The sequence below is a fragment of the Perognathus longimembris genome, chromosome 28, assembly GCF_023159225.1.
Source record: "Perognathus longimembris pacificus isolate PPM17 chromosome 28, ASM2315922v1, whole genome shotgun sequence".
In the NCBI taxonomy this organism is placed as follows: domain Eukaryota; kingdom Metazoa; phylum Chordata; class Mammalia; order Rodentia; family Heteromyidae; genus Perognathus; species Perognathus longimembris.
In genome coordinates, this window is record NC_063188.1 from 51,457,648 (window position 1) to 51,471,250 (window position 13,603).

At 37.7% G+C, this 13,603-nt stretch overlaps 1 protein-coding gene across 1 annotated transcript in view; it reads right to left on the minus strand.

Annotated features, from left to right (window-relative positions):
- Positions 1 to 13,603, minus strand: part of Pof1b (POF1B actin binding protein) — an 86,499-nt gene that overhangs the window by 14,333 nt on the left and 58,563 nt on the right. Inside the window, exons 8-10 of the mRNA XM_048336136.1 lie at positions 12,734 to 12,761; positions 11,378 to 11,452; positions 9,611 to 9,703 (exon numbers count right to left, since the gene is read on the minus strand). Coding sequence (XP_048192093.1) covers positions 9,611 to 9,703; positions 11,378 to 11,452; positions 12,734 to 12,761 — 196 coding nt within the window. The remainder of the gene's footprint in view (positions 1 to 9,610; positions 9,704 to 11,377; positions 11,453 to 12,733; positions 12,762 to 13,603) is intronic.

Genomic DNA, 13,603 nt, shown 5'->3' on the forward strand with positions numbered 1-13,603 from the left:
GTAATCACAAAAAGCAGCTAGCTTAACTGAGTTAATCGGTAGCCAAGGGTTGCTACCAAACTTTGTAACCTTGAGGACAAAATGAGGAAGATTTGTTTATTGTGACTCTTAAAGAAAAACATTCCCTTGTTCAAATAAACAAAATTCCAAGATTGATTCATGACATAAAGAAGACAAGGTGGATTAATGGAAGACAGCGGAGGAGCAGCAGAGCCCTAGCTGAGCTCCCTCTGACATCGCAGTTTTCTCACCCCATAGAAACTTTTATTCCTAGAAAGACAGCCAGAGTAAGTTCTAACAGTACAGGGATTCTGGCCAGGAAGGAAAAATCGACTTTGATCATCTGAAAACACAGATTTGAGCTCCGGGTGGCATCCTGCCACCGTGCCAGCAGCGCCTGGTACAGCGACCCGCACTCCACGTGGCTAAAGCACACAGAGTACACAGGAAGAAATCCTCCAGATGGAGGCTGCGCACAGACAGGCTGAAATCACAGAGAAAGCGTGAGTACCCCAAGGAAGATAGTCTCACTCACACCCACAGAGCAGCTTCTGGAAGGTAGCCCTTCCCCCACCGCCAGAGCAAAGCACCATCTTTGACACTAGCATAGGGTCAGACCAGACTGGAACTAAAGTGGGCCTGGGGAAACCGAGGACAAAGGAGCCATCTTTGAAAAGGGCAAGGGGGAACAACCAGTGAGAGCCAGCTCCGCCCAGGAGAACGACCCCTGCCCTGGCTGGAGGCTCGTCCTGGGCCTCGGCTTAGCCAGAAGTGCCCCACCCTGCCCGCCAGAATTTCTAAATTTAAAGTGAAATCAGCAAGCAGCTACCGGCAGCAGGGAAACACCAGACGGGGAACAAACAGTTCCTGAGACAGATAAATGGTCCCATAACAGAGGAAGCCCAATTCCCAGCCTGAAAGGGAGCTGAATTCTATAGCTAGCTCTGCCAGGCAGCCGCTCTGCCCAGGAGGGAGGAACCTCCCCCAGGCAAGCAACTCTCAGCTGGGTACACCAGGCCAGAGGCGCCCCACCCTGCTGAGTACACAGCCTATTCAAAGCCAGGCGTTAAAGGCCACGGCCCCCACAGCAGACAGAGGAGCCACGGTTCCCGAGACTGCTCACCTCCCCATCTACAGAGGACGCCCAAAGCCTACCTGCAAGCTGTGCTAATCACAGAGACTCAGGATTGCACCAACAGGGGAGAAGGGTCAGAACAGATCCACCCTTTGCAAACTGAAAGCAAGTCTAACCAGCCAATCAGGAAAATAGACTGCAGACCATCACAAGGAAACCAGAGACTGGGGAAAGACCACCCAAGCAAGAGAGACTCCATTTTTTTTCTTCTTTCTTTTCAAACATTTTTTAAACTTTAAAAAAATTTTTTTCACTTCTGAAAGGTCATTGGTTTTTTTGTTTTCCATTTTTACCTGTTTGTTTTATCAAGTTTGTTTTTTTGGTTGTTCGTTTTTCTGGTTTTATTCCTTTTTATTTTTTAAAAATAATTTTTCTCTGTTTTGTGCATCTGCCTTGCAGTATTTTTTCTTCATTTCTCTCTTTGCGTTCACTTTCTTTAAAAATTACTTTCCTATGAATAACACCTCCACTCAATTGTGCTAACTCTCCATTGTCTATCATTTTAACCTTGTTCGTTCTACTGATTCTACTCATCTCCACATTTCCACATCACTGCAACTAAACCAAAATCATAACCCCAACACCCCACCACAATGCATTTTACTCTATTCTCTTTACTACCTCTAACTTTCCATCCTGACTTACTGCCAGGACCTCCATGCTCCATTAACTCCTGGTTATTGGATAGAGGGTATCCCTGCTTAATCCGAGTGAATCAAAGGGGTTCATGGAGAAAGCCAGTCCTAAAAGAACTTAATATAAGAAAAAGACTTGCTCATAGGGTTGTAACAGTAAATAAGTAACTACTGAATACAGGGCCCAGGATCAGTTGTTATATTGAAATTGTATTCTTTAGGAACACCAAATCTAATTTTAAAGACAGGTATACAAGGTATCTGTATATAATTGTGAACTTATAAGATTTACACAACAGTGCTTGGTAAGGGCTGCTTTGGGTCTTAAACGGTGCTCACAGGTGCTTGTAGATTGGCATTCCCAATCCAAATGGGCAGAGGAAACACAGGAAAGATGGCAAACAATGGAGTCTTTTCTCCCACAAAAAACAAGCAGGAAACAGAGCAGTCAATCAAAGACATAGCAGAGAACCCTCAAAATGCTCCACAAAGACTTACTGATAAACATGTTAAATGAAAAGTTTGAATCAATACAGCAAACTTCCATAAAGTAAAAGATGATATCATGGCCTCAACAAATAGAAAGATAAATGAAATTCAAGAGTCAAATGAAAAGATAGTTACCCAGGTAAAAGATTTGAGAGACAGCACTCAAAACCAAATTAATGAAGTAAAGAAGTCCATGCAAGACCTAAGAGATGACATGGAAATCATCAGGAAAGACCAGTCAGAAGGAAAAGAGATTCGAAATCAAGTAGCTAGCCTACAGTCCCGACTAACTGAAGCAGAGGATCAAATCTCAGGAGCTGATGATTCCCTAGAATCTATGGAGAAAGATAAAAAATCAATACAAATCCATTACAATCAACAAAACAGATCGCTACAGGAGATTCAACACACGATTAGGAAGCCCAATTTAAGGATAATAGGTATTGAGGAAAACTTGGAAAAAGAAGTTAATGGGATGGGCAACCTATTTAACAGAATATTAGCCAAGACCTACCCAAATATCCAGAAGGATAGGCCTATACAGATACAAGAAGCATTTAGAACCCCAGACCAACCAGACCAGAATAGGACATCCCACCGACACATTGTGATCAAAACAGGATCAGTAGAGTCCAAGGAAAGAATCCTTAAAGCTGTTAGGGAGAAGGAAACAATCACATATAAAGGAAAAGCAATCAGAATTACCCCAGATTTCTCAGCAGAGAACATGAAAACAAGAAGAGCCTGGAATGAGGTATATCAAACACTAAATAAAAATAACTACCAACCAAGAATACTGTTACCAGCCAAACTCTCATCCATAGCCAAAGGTCAAATAAAAGTCTTCCACAGTAAGGAAAAACTGAATCAATATATCTCCACCAAACCAGCTTTACAGAAAATCCTCAAAGATGTACTATACAGGGAAAATAATCAAGATCCCAATACAGACAGAGAAATGAACCCTAAATAGTAAACATCAGATTAAGAAATGGGAAGACACAGCTTTTAACAAGATAGTGATAATGAAAGGAACAAACGATCATCTCTCAATCCTAACTCTCAACATTAATGGACTTAATTCTCCAATCAAACGACATAGGCTCATAAGTTGGATCAAAAATCAAGATCCATCTTTCTGCTGTCTCCAAGAGACACATCTATCCAGCGAAAGTAAACATCTTCTAAAAGTGAAAGGCTGGAATCAAATCTATCAAGCAAATGGCCCCCATAAACAGGCTGGAGTTGCAATCCTAGTATCAGACAAAATTGACTTCAAATTAAAATGGTAAGAAGAGACAAAGAAGGTTACTACATACTAGTAAAGGGATCTCTCCTACAGAAGATATAACCATTCTAAATATCTACACACCAAATGCAGGAGCAACAAACTTCATCAAACAAACACTACTGACTCTAAAAACACTCACAGACCCAAACACATTGATAGTTGGGGACTATCACCTGTGGACAGATCAACACACCAAAAATTGAACAAAGAAATCACAGAACTAAATAATTGCATAGACAAACTACACTTAACCGGCATCTACAGAATATTCCACCCAGCAACAACAGAATACACATTCTTCTCCGCAGCACATGGAACATTCTCCAAAATAGATCACATCTTAGGGCACAAAGAAAATCTGTACAAATTCAGAAGTATCAAAACCACTCCATGCATTCTCTCAGACCACAATGGAATAAAATTAGAGCTCAACTCAAACAGCCACCACAGAAAATGCTACAAATCATGGAGACTAAACAACACACTGCTGAACCATCAGTGGGTCATTGAAGAAATTAAAACGGAAATTCAAATGTTTATGGAATTCAACCAAGATGAGGACACAAAGTACCAGCTCCTTTGGGACACAGCAAAGGCAGTACTTAGAGGAAAATTTATATCTCTGAGTGCATCAACAAACTGGAGAAACAGCAACTCAATAAGTTAAGGAAGCACCATAATTTCCTTGAAAGAGAACAACAAGCCAAACCCCAAGTCAAGAGATGGAAGCAAATAATTAAAATCAAATCAGAATTAAATCAATTAGAGACAAAAAAAAAACATCAAAAGAATCAACAAAACAAAGAGTTGGTTCTTTGAAAAAATCAACAAGATAGATAGACCCCTGGCAAACCTGACCAATAAAGGAAGGCAGCACACTCAAATAAACAAGACAAGAGATGAAACAGGTAACATCACCACAGAAATAACCGAAATTCAGAAAATAATAAGGGACTATTTTGCAAACCTTTATGCCAACAAATTCGAGAACTTGGAAGAAATGGATGATTTCCTAGAAAAAATTCATATCCCCAAACTGAACCATGAAGATTTAAACCTTCTAAACAGACCCATATCCAGTATTGAAATAGAAACGGCAATAAATAATCTCCCATCCAAGAAAAGCCCAGATCCAGACGGATTCACTGCAGAATTATACAAGGCCTTCAAAACAGAACTCACACCAATATTTCTCAAACTCTTCAATGAAATTGAAAGAGAACGTTCACTACCAGACACATTCTATGAAGCCAGTATAACCCTCATCCCAAAACCAGGCAGGGACTCATCACGGAAAGAGGACTATAGACCGATTTCCCTGATGAACATAGAGGCAAAAATCCTCAATAAAATTCTGGCCAATCAATTTCAACAGGTCATCAAAAAAAATCATACACCATGATCAAACTGCATGCATCGCAGGGATGCAAAGTTGGTTTAACATATGCAAGTCAATTAATGTAATCCACCACATTAACCAGTACAATGTAAGGAACCACATGGTTTTATCTCTGGATGCGGAAAAAGCCTTCAATAAAATCCAGCACCCAATTATGCTAAAAGCCCTGAAAAAACTGGGATTCCAAGGAACATTCCTGAATATAATCAAGGCAATTTATGACAAACCAACAGCAAGCATAAGTCTAAATGATGAAAAAGTAATGCCATTCCCTTTAAAATCAGGAACAAGGCAGGGATGTCCACTCTCTCCCCTGCTCTTCAACATAGTACTAGAATTCCTAGCCAGAGCAATTAGGCAAGAAGAAAATATAAAGGGGATCCAAATAGGAAAAGATGAAGTTAAACTTTCTCTCTTCGCAGATGAGATGATCCTATACCTAAAGAACCCCATAGACTCAACCCCCAAGCTACTGGAGCTGGTGCAAAACTTTGACAAAGTTGCAGGATATAAAATAAGCCCTCAAAAATCAACGGCCTTTCTCATATTCTAATGACCCGAAGACTGAGGCTGAAATCAGGAAAGCAACTCCTTTTGCAATAGCCCCCCAAAACATAAAATACCTAGGAATAACCTTAACCAAAGAAGTGAAAGACCTCTTTGATGAGAACTTTAAAAGATTGAAAAACGAAATTAAGTCAGAACTAAGGAAATAGAAAAACCTCTCATGCTCCTGGATTGGGAGGATTAATATAATCAAAATGGCAATATTGCCAAAGACTATCTTCAAATTCAATGCAATACCCATTAATATCCCAACACCATTTTTTAATGAAATAGAGGAAGCAATCCAGAAATTCATATGGAACAATAAAAGACCTAGAATAGCAAAAACAATCCTAAGCAGAAAGAACAGTGCTGGAGGAATTACAATACCCAACTTCAAGCTGTATTATACAGCTATAGTAATAAAAACAGCTTGGTATTGGCACCGGAACAGGCCTGAAGACCAATGGAACAGAATTGAAGACCCAGAAATGAACCTACAGAACTACACCTACTTAATATTTGATAATGGAGCTAAAACAGTAGTTTGGATGAAAGATAGCCTCTTTAACAAATGGTGCTGGCAAAACTGGTTCAACACATGCAACACACTAAAACTAGATCCTTATATATCACCCTGCACCAAAATCAATTCCAAATGGATTAAAGACCTCGAAATCAAAACAGATACCCTGAAAACACTAAAGGAAGGAGTAGGAGAAACACTTGGGCTCCTTGGCGCAGGATGGAACTTCCTTAACAAAGACCCAGAAAGGCTACAAATCAAAGGAAGGTTCGACAAATGGCACTGCATCAAACTCCAGAGCTTCTGCACGGCAAAGGACATAGCTCCCAAGATAAACAGAAAGCCCACAGACTGGGAGAAGATCTTTACTGGCCATTCAATGGACAAAGGCCTTATATCTAAAATATACACAAATCTAAAAAAAATTACCGGGGCTGGGGATATGGCCTAGTGGCAAGAGTGCTTGCCTCATATACATGAGGCCCTAGCTTCGATTCCCCAGCACCATATATACAGAAAATGGCCAGAAGTGGCGCTGTGACTCAAGTGGGCAGAGTGCTAGCCTTGAGCAAGAAGAAGCCAGGGACAGTGCTCAGGCCCTGAGTCCAAGCCCCAGGACTGGCAAAAAAAAAAAAAAAATTACCTTCTTCCAAAACAAAACCGCAAAGAAACAATAGCCCCCTCATCAAGTGGGCTAAAGACTTACAAAGAGACTTCTCTGATGAGGAAATGAGAATGGCCAAGCGACATATGAAAAAGTGCTCTACATCACTGGCCGTAAACAAAATGCAAATCAAAAAAACATTGAGATTCCATCTCACCCCAGTAAGAATGTCCTATATCAGGAAAACTAACAATAACAATTGTTGGAGGGGATGTGGCCCAAAGGGAACTCTACTTAATTGTTGGTGGGAATGTAAGCTAGTTCAGCCACTCTGGCAAGCAGTATATAGATTCCTCAGAAGGCTAAATATAGAATTGCCCTATGACCCAGAAACCCCACTTTTGGGTATCTATCCAAAAAAATCACAAACAAAATCACAGTAAAGCCACCAGCACAACAATGTTCATCACAGCGCAATTTGTCATAGCTAGAATCTGGAACCAACCCAGATGCCCCTCAGTAGACGAATGGATCAGGAAAATGTGGTACATATACACAATGGAATTTTATGCGTCTATCAGAAAGAATGACATTGCCCCATTTGTAAGGAAATGGAAGGACTTGGAAAAAATTATACTAAGTGAAGTGAGCCAGACCCAAAGAAAAATGGACTGTATGGTCTCCCTTATTGGGAATAATTAGCACAGGTTTAGGCAAGTCATAGCAGAGGATCACAAGAGCCCAATAGCTATTTATGATCACATAAGATGATGCTAAGTGAAATGAACTCCATGTTATGGAAACGATTGTTATATCACAGTTGTAACTACTTTCAACGTCACATGTGTATCTGTAGCTTCTACTATTGATGATGTTCTTGTATCACCTTCCTGTGGTTGTATCTACACTATCTCTCTTATCTTATCTCAGTATATTGGAAACCGTCTATACTGGTATTAGAACTACGAAATTTAAAGGGAATACCAATTTCGAGAGACACAGGGTAAAAAAACACAAACAACTACAAAAGCAATACTTGCAAAACTGTATGGTGTAAGTGAACTGAACACCTCATGGGAGAAAGGGAAAGCGGGAGGAGGGAGGGTGGAATGAGGGACGAGGTAACAAACATCCAAGAAATGTATCCAATGCCTAACGTATGAGACTGTACATCAGTTTGATAATAAAAATTTGAAAAAAAAAGAAATAGCGGAAAGGAGTAATTAGCCAATTCTACAATAATAAGCAGAGAGTATAACACTCTTCCCTCAGTAATCAACAAAATAAGTTAGCAGAAAATCAGTAAGGATATGGATGGCTTGAATAGTCAACCAATTTAACCTATTTAGTATTGACAGAATTTTGATAATCAACAGCAGAATATAGATAAGTCATTTACGAAGATAGACTCTATCTGGACCAGAAAACTAACCTAAGCACGACTTTGATAACTCCATGTTTGTCATCCTAGCTACTCAAGAATCTGAGAGCTAAGGATAATAGTTCAAAGCGATCCCAGTCAGGAAAGTTCTTTTGACTCTTATCTCCAACTAACCACCAAAAAGCCAGAAGTGGAGGTATGGATCAAGTGCTACAGGGGTAGCCTTGAGTGAAAAAGCTAAGGGACAGTGCCTAAGTTCTGAGGTCAAGCCTCAGTACTGGCACATGAATACATGCGCACAAGCACACAGACACACACACACACACACACATGCGCGCGCGCACACACACACACACACACACACACACACACAGACCCCACATATACATACAAAAAAAACTAACTTGAAAAAAATTTTGTGGTACTGGAGTTTGAACTATGGATTTTGTGCTTGGTAGGTAGGTGCTCTACCCATTGAGTCATGCTCAGAAAATAGACAATAGAAAAGGTTAAGTTCTTAGAGAAAGAAAATTTCAGAAAACAAAATTGAGAAGCCACATGTTAAAAAACCAATTCAGTTGAAGTGGGATGCCACGGTGACAGGAGAGGGGCAAGGAGACAGGACAGAGCTATTTCTGGCGGTTATTAAATAAGGTACATGTTTTTTTTTGTAGATATCAAGTTTTATTAGGATCTTACATCCCAAAATTATATCTAACTGCAATATTTTTTTAAATTGCATTGTTATATTAAGGATGAAGCTTTTGTTTTTCTAAATGACCATGTGGTTCTAAAATATTGGGCAAAATAATGTCATTTCCTTCTGGAATTCCAAAAGTCTGTAGCCAACATTGATTTTTGCACATGGTAAAATCTGTGTGTACAGTGTATATGTGTGTTGCATGTGTATGTCTAGTCTGTGTAAACTTCTTTTCTGGCAATGTAATCAGAAATTTGTTAGTGAAGAAAGACTTGGAAATTGGAATTGAGGAAACAAAGTGTAGGAAGAAGATGGACTGAGTATGTCTTAAATTCTTTTAAGATAAAACTTATTAAATTTGGTATGTAATTAAGTTCTGTGTGATTTAAATGCTGATGTAAAACCAACATATCATTCTTTATGTCCATCCAGCTGTACTAAATCTGTGCTAAAACTTTCATCACAAAAAAAGAAAATTTCAAGTTGTGATAGTTAAAGAGAAACTCAAAGTATGCTTTATTAGTATAGAAAGAAAGAAAATTCCTCTTCAATGAGTCAGATTCTTCTATTTTTGCAGGCTGCTCCCTGACTTTAACCATTATATTACCATCTGGTAAACTAAACAATAAACACACATTGGATAGTTCTTTTCTTTTGTTTCAAGAAAATATTTTAGCTATGTTCAGATAAGTATAATATTTTTGTCATATTAAATTTTCTGTTTTTAAGCTTCTAGCATTTAAACTCTGGCCTAGTACTGTAAGGCAAGTGCTTTGTCACTTGAGCCACACCCCCAGTTTGGTTTTATTAGGTTTTTTAGAAAGCATATTGAATGTCTTCATTTCAGGATTAAGAAGATGGAAATTAGAGAAGCTTTGGAATGAACAATCAAAATACATCTTACTGTTAAGTCATTCTGAAGATGTCCAAGCTCCTCTCGTATATTGCTGAATGTAGACAAGACTAGCCGGAGTGATTTATCAGACATTTCTCTCATCTAAAAGCAAAAACAAGTGGTTTCTTTTAACATTTGAAATAAATGGCAAGATCCATGGAAATAATCTTAGTTTTCTGCTTCTACTAGCAGTTTATTTGCAATTTGACTTTTGACATGACAATATTAAACTCGTGACATAAGGTATTTTTATCAATAATGTGCTTAAGCAATCCAAACAATATTTGTGAAGAGATCACAGCTGTGTACTGAAACAAAGGTTTACTAGGTTTTACATAACAAAAGATTATCTTTCTCATAAGACAGGATTCTACCAGATAATTCCCAATTTTTCTTACTTGAAGGTTTCATTTAAAAGATTAAAGAGAGGAGATGAAATATTCAATGATCAGTTAATAAAATGCATTTCCCTTAGTGTGCTGCCAAATACATGGATTTTGCCTGAAGTGAAAATATAATACTAATTACGTTTAATTCTGAAGTATAGAACTATCTCAAGTTGTGAAGAAGAGGGAAGAAACAATTATTGCTACTAGATTATCATGTTCAAAGAAAAATAGGTTTTTTGTTGTATTATTTTATGAGTTATGGGACTTGAACTCAGGGCCTGGGTGCTATCCTTGAGCCTATTTGTATTCAAGGCTAGCTCTCTAACACTTTGAGCCAAGTGACACTTTCAGTTTTCTGGTGATTAATTGGAGATGAGTCTCACAGACTTTCCTGCTCCAGCTGGCTTTGAACCAAGGTCCTCAGGTCTCAGCTTCCTGAGTAACTAAGATTACAGGCATGAGCCACCAGTCTAAGGAAAAGTCTTATCTAAGGAATGCTTCATGAAAGGGGCAGCCTAGCAAGATAGAAAAAGAAACTTTTAGGCAATAAACACTGAACACCAGCCAAACACCACAGGAAACAAAATGCAACTCTAATCATGCACAGGAAATCAAAACAGCCTAGACTTTTTGCCATCTTCGAGTTCTAAGGAGATACCCACACCATTTACCAGGTTTGTATCAGGAAAGGAAGAATGAAGAGATGAGGCTTCCATCCTAGCTAGGCAAAAATGAAATCCCATGCACTAAAGTATGGCCTTTTATCTTATCATATCAGTATGTGAATGACCAACAAAGGCCTAAAGACCAGATACCAAACTTAGTTGTTGGCTTCACCAGAAACAAAAGGATCATCTTTAGATTCTTTCCTTGAAGATATATAAAGTACTTGTTAGTTATATATTGGTTATATTTATTACATATATATATATATATATATATATATATATATATATATATATATATATATTAGTTGGGTTTCCTTAGTCTTAAAAGGTGCTTTCTCCCTTTGTCATAGGGGCGTTCACTTTGGTGATCTCCACCCTTCCATAACTCAGTACAAGCAAGGTAGTTGGAGACGGGATGGGATGGAATGGATGAAAAGCAGGCAGAGTTTGAGTCAGGCTATGCTAAAGCAGTGAGGAGTAAAAAAGGACATTCCACAAATGAGAACAGTATTTCTAAAATGATTTCTTGAATGATCATCACTCATACTAGTTTTAGATGGTTTCACTAAAATGTAATGCAACCCTTGTCTAATTCAAATATAATCAATATTTATGAAACAAGATTTACATTTGGCATTCTGTATTCTTAAGAGAAGCGTTCTAGGCAATAGTTTGTTAATGTTCATTTCAGACATCTACTCCTGACTGTCTCATCTCACCTGTAAAATATAGCGAATTTGCTGTTTTGTAAACTCTGATAATCCTGCAGGAATCAATGATTCAATGTCTTCTGACTGTAACAAAAGTGAAATTTATGAATTCAACACATTAGTATTTCAGTACTGTGGTTTGCAGACGTTTGAGTAATAAGGCACATTACTTTAGAGATGTTAAAGTATTAATTTGCTTTTTAAAGAATAGTTTCTATAAACGTGTCTTATCACTTCTGTTTTTTAAAAAAATCATTTGTATTTCTAGGCACTGGTCGTTCACACTTGTAATCCTAGCTACTCAGGAGGTTGATTCTGAGGATCATGGTTCAAAGCGAGCCCAGACAAGAAAGTCTGTGGAACTATAATTAACTACCAAAAAGCCAAAGTTGAGGTGTAGCTCAAATGGTAATGTAATTTAAGATCATAGATGTGAGCTGATGATGTCCAGCTTAAATTTTTAGAGAATTAACTCAGAGTTTTGGTAACATTAAAAAGTTTCTGATGTTATCTCAGCAACATTAAGAAGCTTCAACTAATTTTAAGTTAAATTGAAATGAGCATTTTATAAAGGTATTTAAGACTCATTGCTTTATAGTAATAAATGCAGATACCTATACATTGGGAATAAAGATAAAAAAGAATACAAAAGAAATGATTGTGGGGGTGGGGAGATGGCCTAGTGGCAAGAGCGCTTGCCTCGTATACATGAGGCCCTGGGTTCGATTCCCCACCACAACATATACAGAAAATGGCCAGAAGTGGGCGCTGTGGCTCAAGTGGCAGAGTGCTAGCCTTGAGCAAAAGGAAGCCAGGGACAGTGCCCAGGCCCTGAGTTCAAGGCCCAGGACTGGCCAAAAAAAAAAAAAAAAAAAAGAAAAAAAAAGAAATGATTGTGCTTCTTGTTCATTGAAATCAGTTCTTTTTCTACTCAATTACGTATTCTTTTAAAAGAAATTGTTAACAAAAGTGCATATGTAATAGTAATTAATACTTGAGAAAAAATTTACTTCAAGTTTTTGGTATATACAAGACTTTGAAGACTATTAGAATTAAATTTGCTACATATTTAGTTAATTATGCATAGTTCCTTTTTCTAAAGCAGAGAGTATGTGGTCAATCAATCCTAACTGTGCTGAGAACATAGACAATTTAATAGTAAAGTGATAGCTGATAAAACATTTTGTAGTTATTATTTTATAATCATTGAAAAGTTTTAAATGGCTGTATCTAAAATTAAAAGATATTTATTCAAGTAACCTGTTTCCAATCTAATAGAGGCTAAATTAACAGACAATTATTAATGTAAATATCAGTATCAACTCTGTGATACACTTTATTTGACTTAACTATATTTGCACTTACTTTATCTGTAGACTCAAAGTCCTGTTTGCTGAAAGAACAACAAAAACAAAACATAGACAATCTTAGCAAAAGGTATTCACTTGCTCTATATAAATGCTACTTTTCTATTTTGTCCATTATGTTAGATCATAAAAGTACTGGTTCACTTCACAGTTGCAAATGAAAATTATAAGCTCTCTCAAATTGTATTTTTAGCTAAAATAATTTTCCTGGAATTAGGCGATCTCTTAAAACAGAACCATATCTGGATGACAAAACAAGGAACTTAGTACAATTGGTTAGTACAACATTAATTAGCAACAGTGTGTTGAGGCTAGATATAGAAATCCTTGGTGCTTAGAGATGATTGCTACCTGGATGAATCATATAACTTGAACAGTTTTTCTCTTTCTCTTTTTCTCCTTCTATTGCTCCCTTTCAATGTTGATTCCACCTTATTTCTACAGTCATTTCAGGTGCTTAATAACTTCTTTACCAAAATACGAAAATTCACAATGAAATAAACTCATTTAATCTATACCATGCTATCAGTGATAATGCTTCAGGAAGGGCATTTGAAACTTCACACAGCTTTAAGCAATAGAACCAAAATTCTACTGGGATCCTAGAATCCTCAAGCAACAAGAATTTTAACCACACATGTTGAAAGATTCTTTCTGGAGCCCTGCTAGGCAAGCAAGTACTGCAAAATTGTGAGTTGTTAAACCAGATTGGTACTTGCTCCTCTGGAGAGGGTAAAAACGGGAAAAGAATACATTTCTGGTGTTGTCAGGGGCAACAGACAGCCTTTTCTTTTTGTCTACTTGCTCTCTGTACTTGGTGAAACAATTGGGTTTAAAACATATGGTGAACATACTTCTCAAACAAACA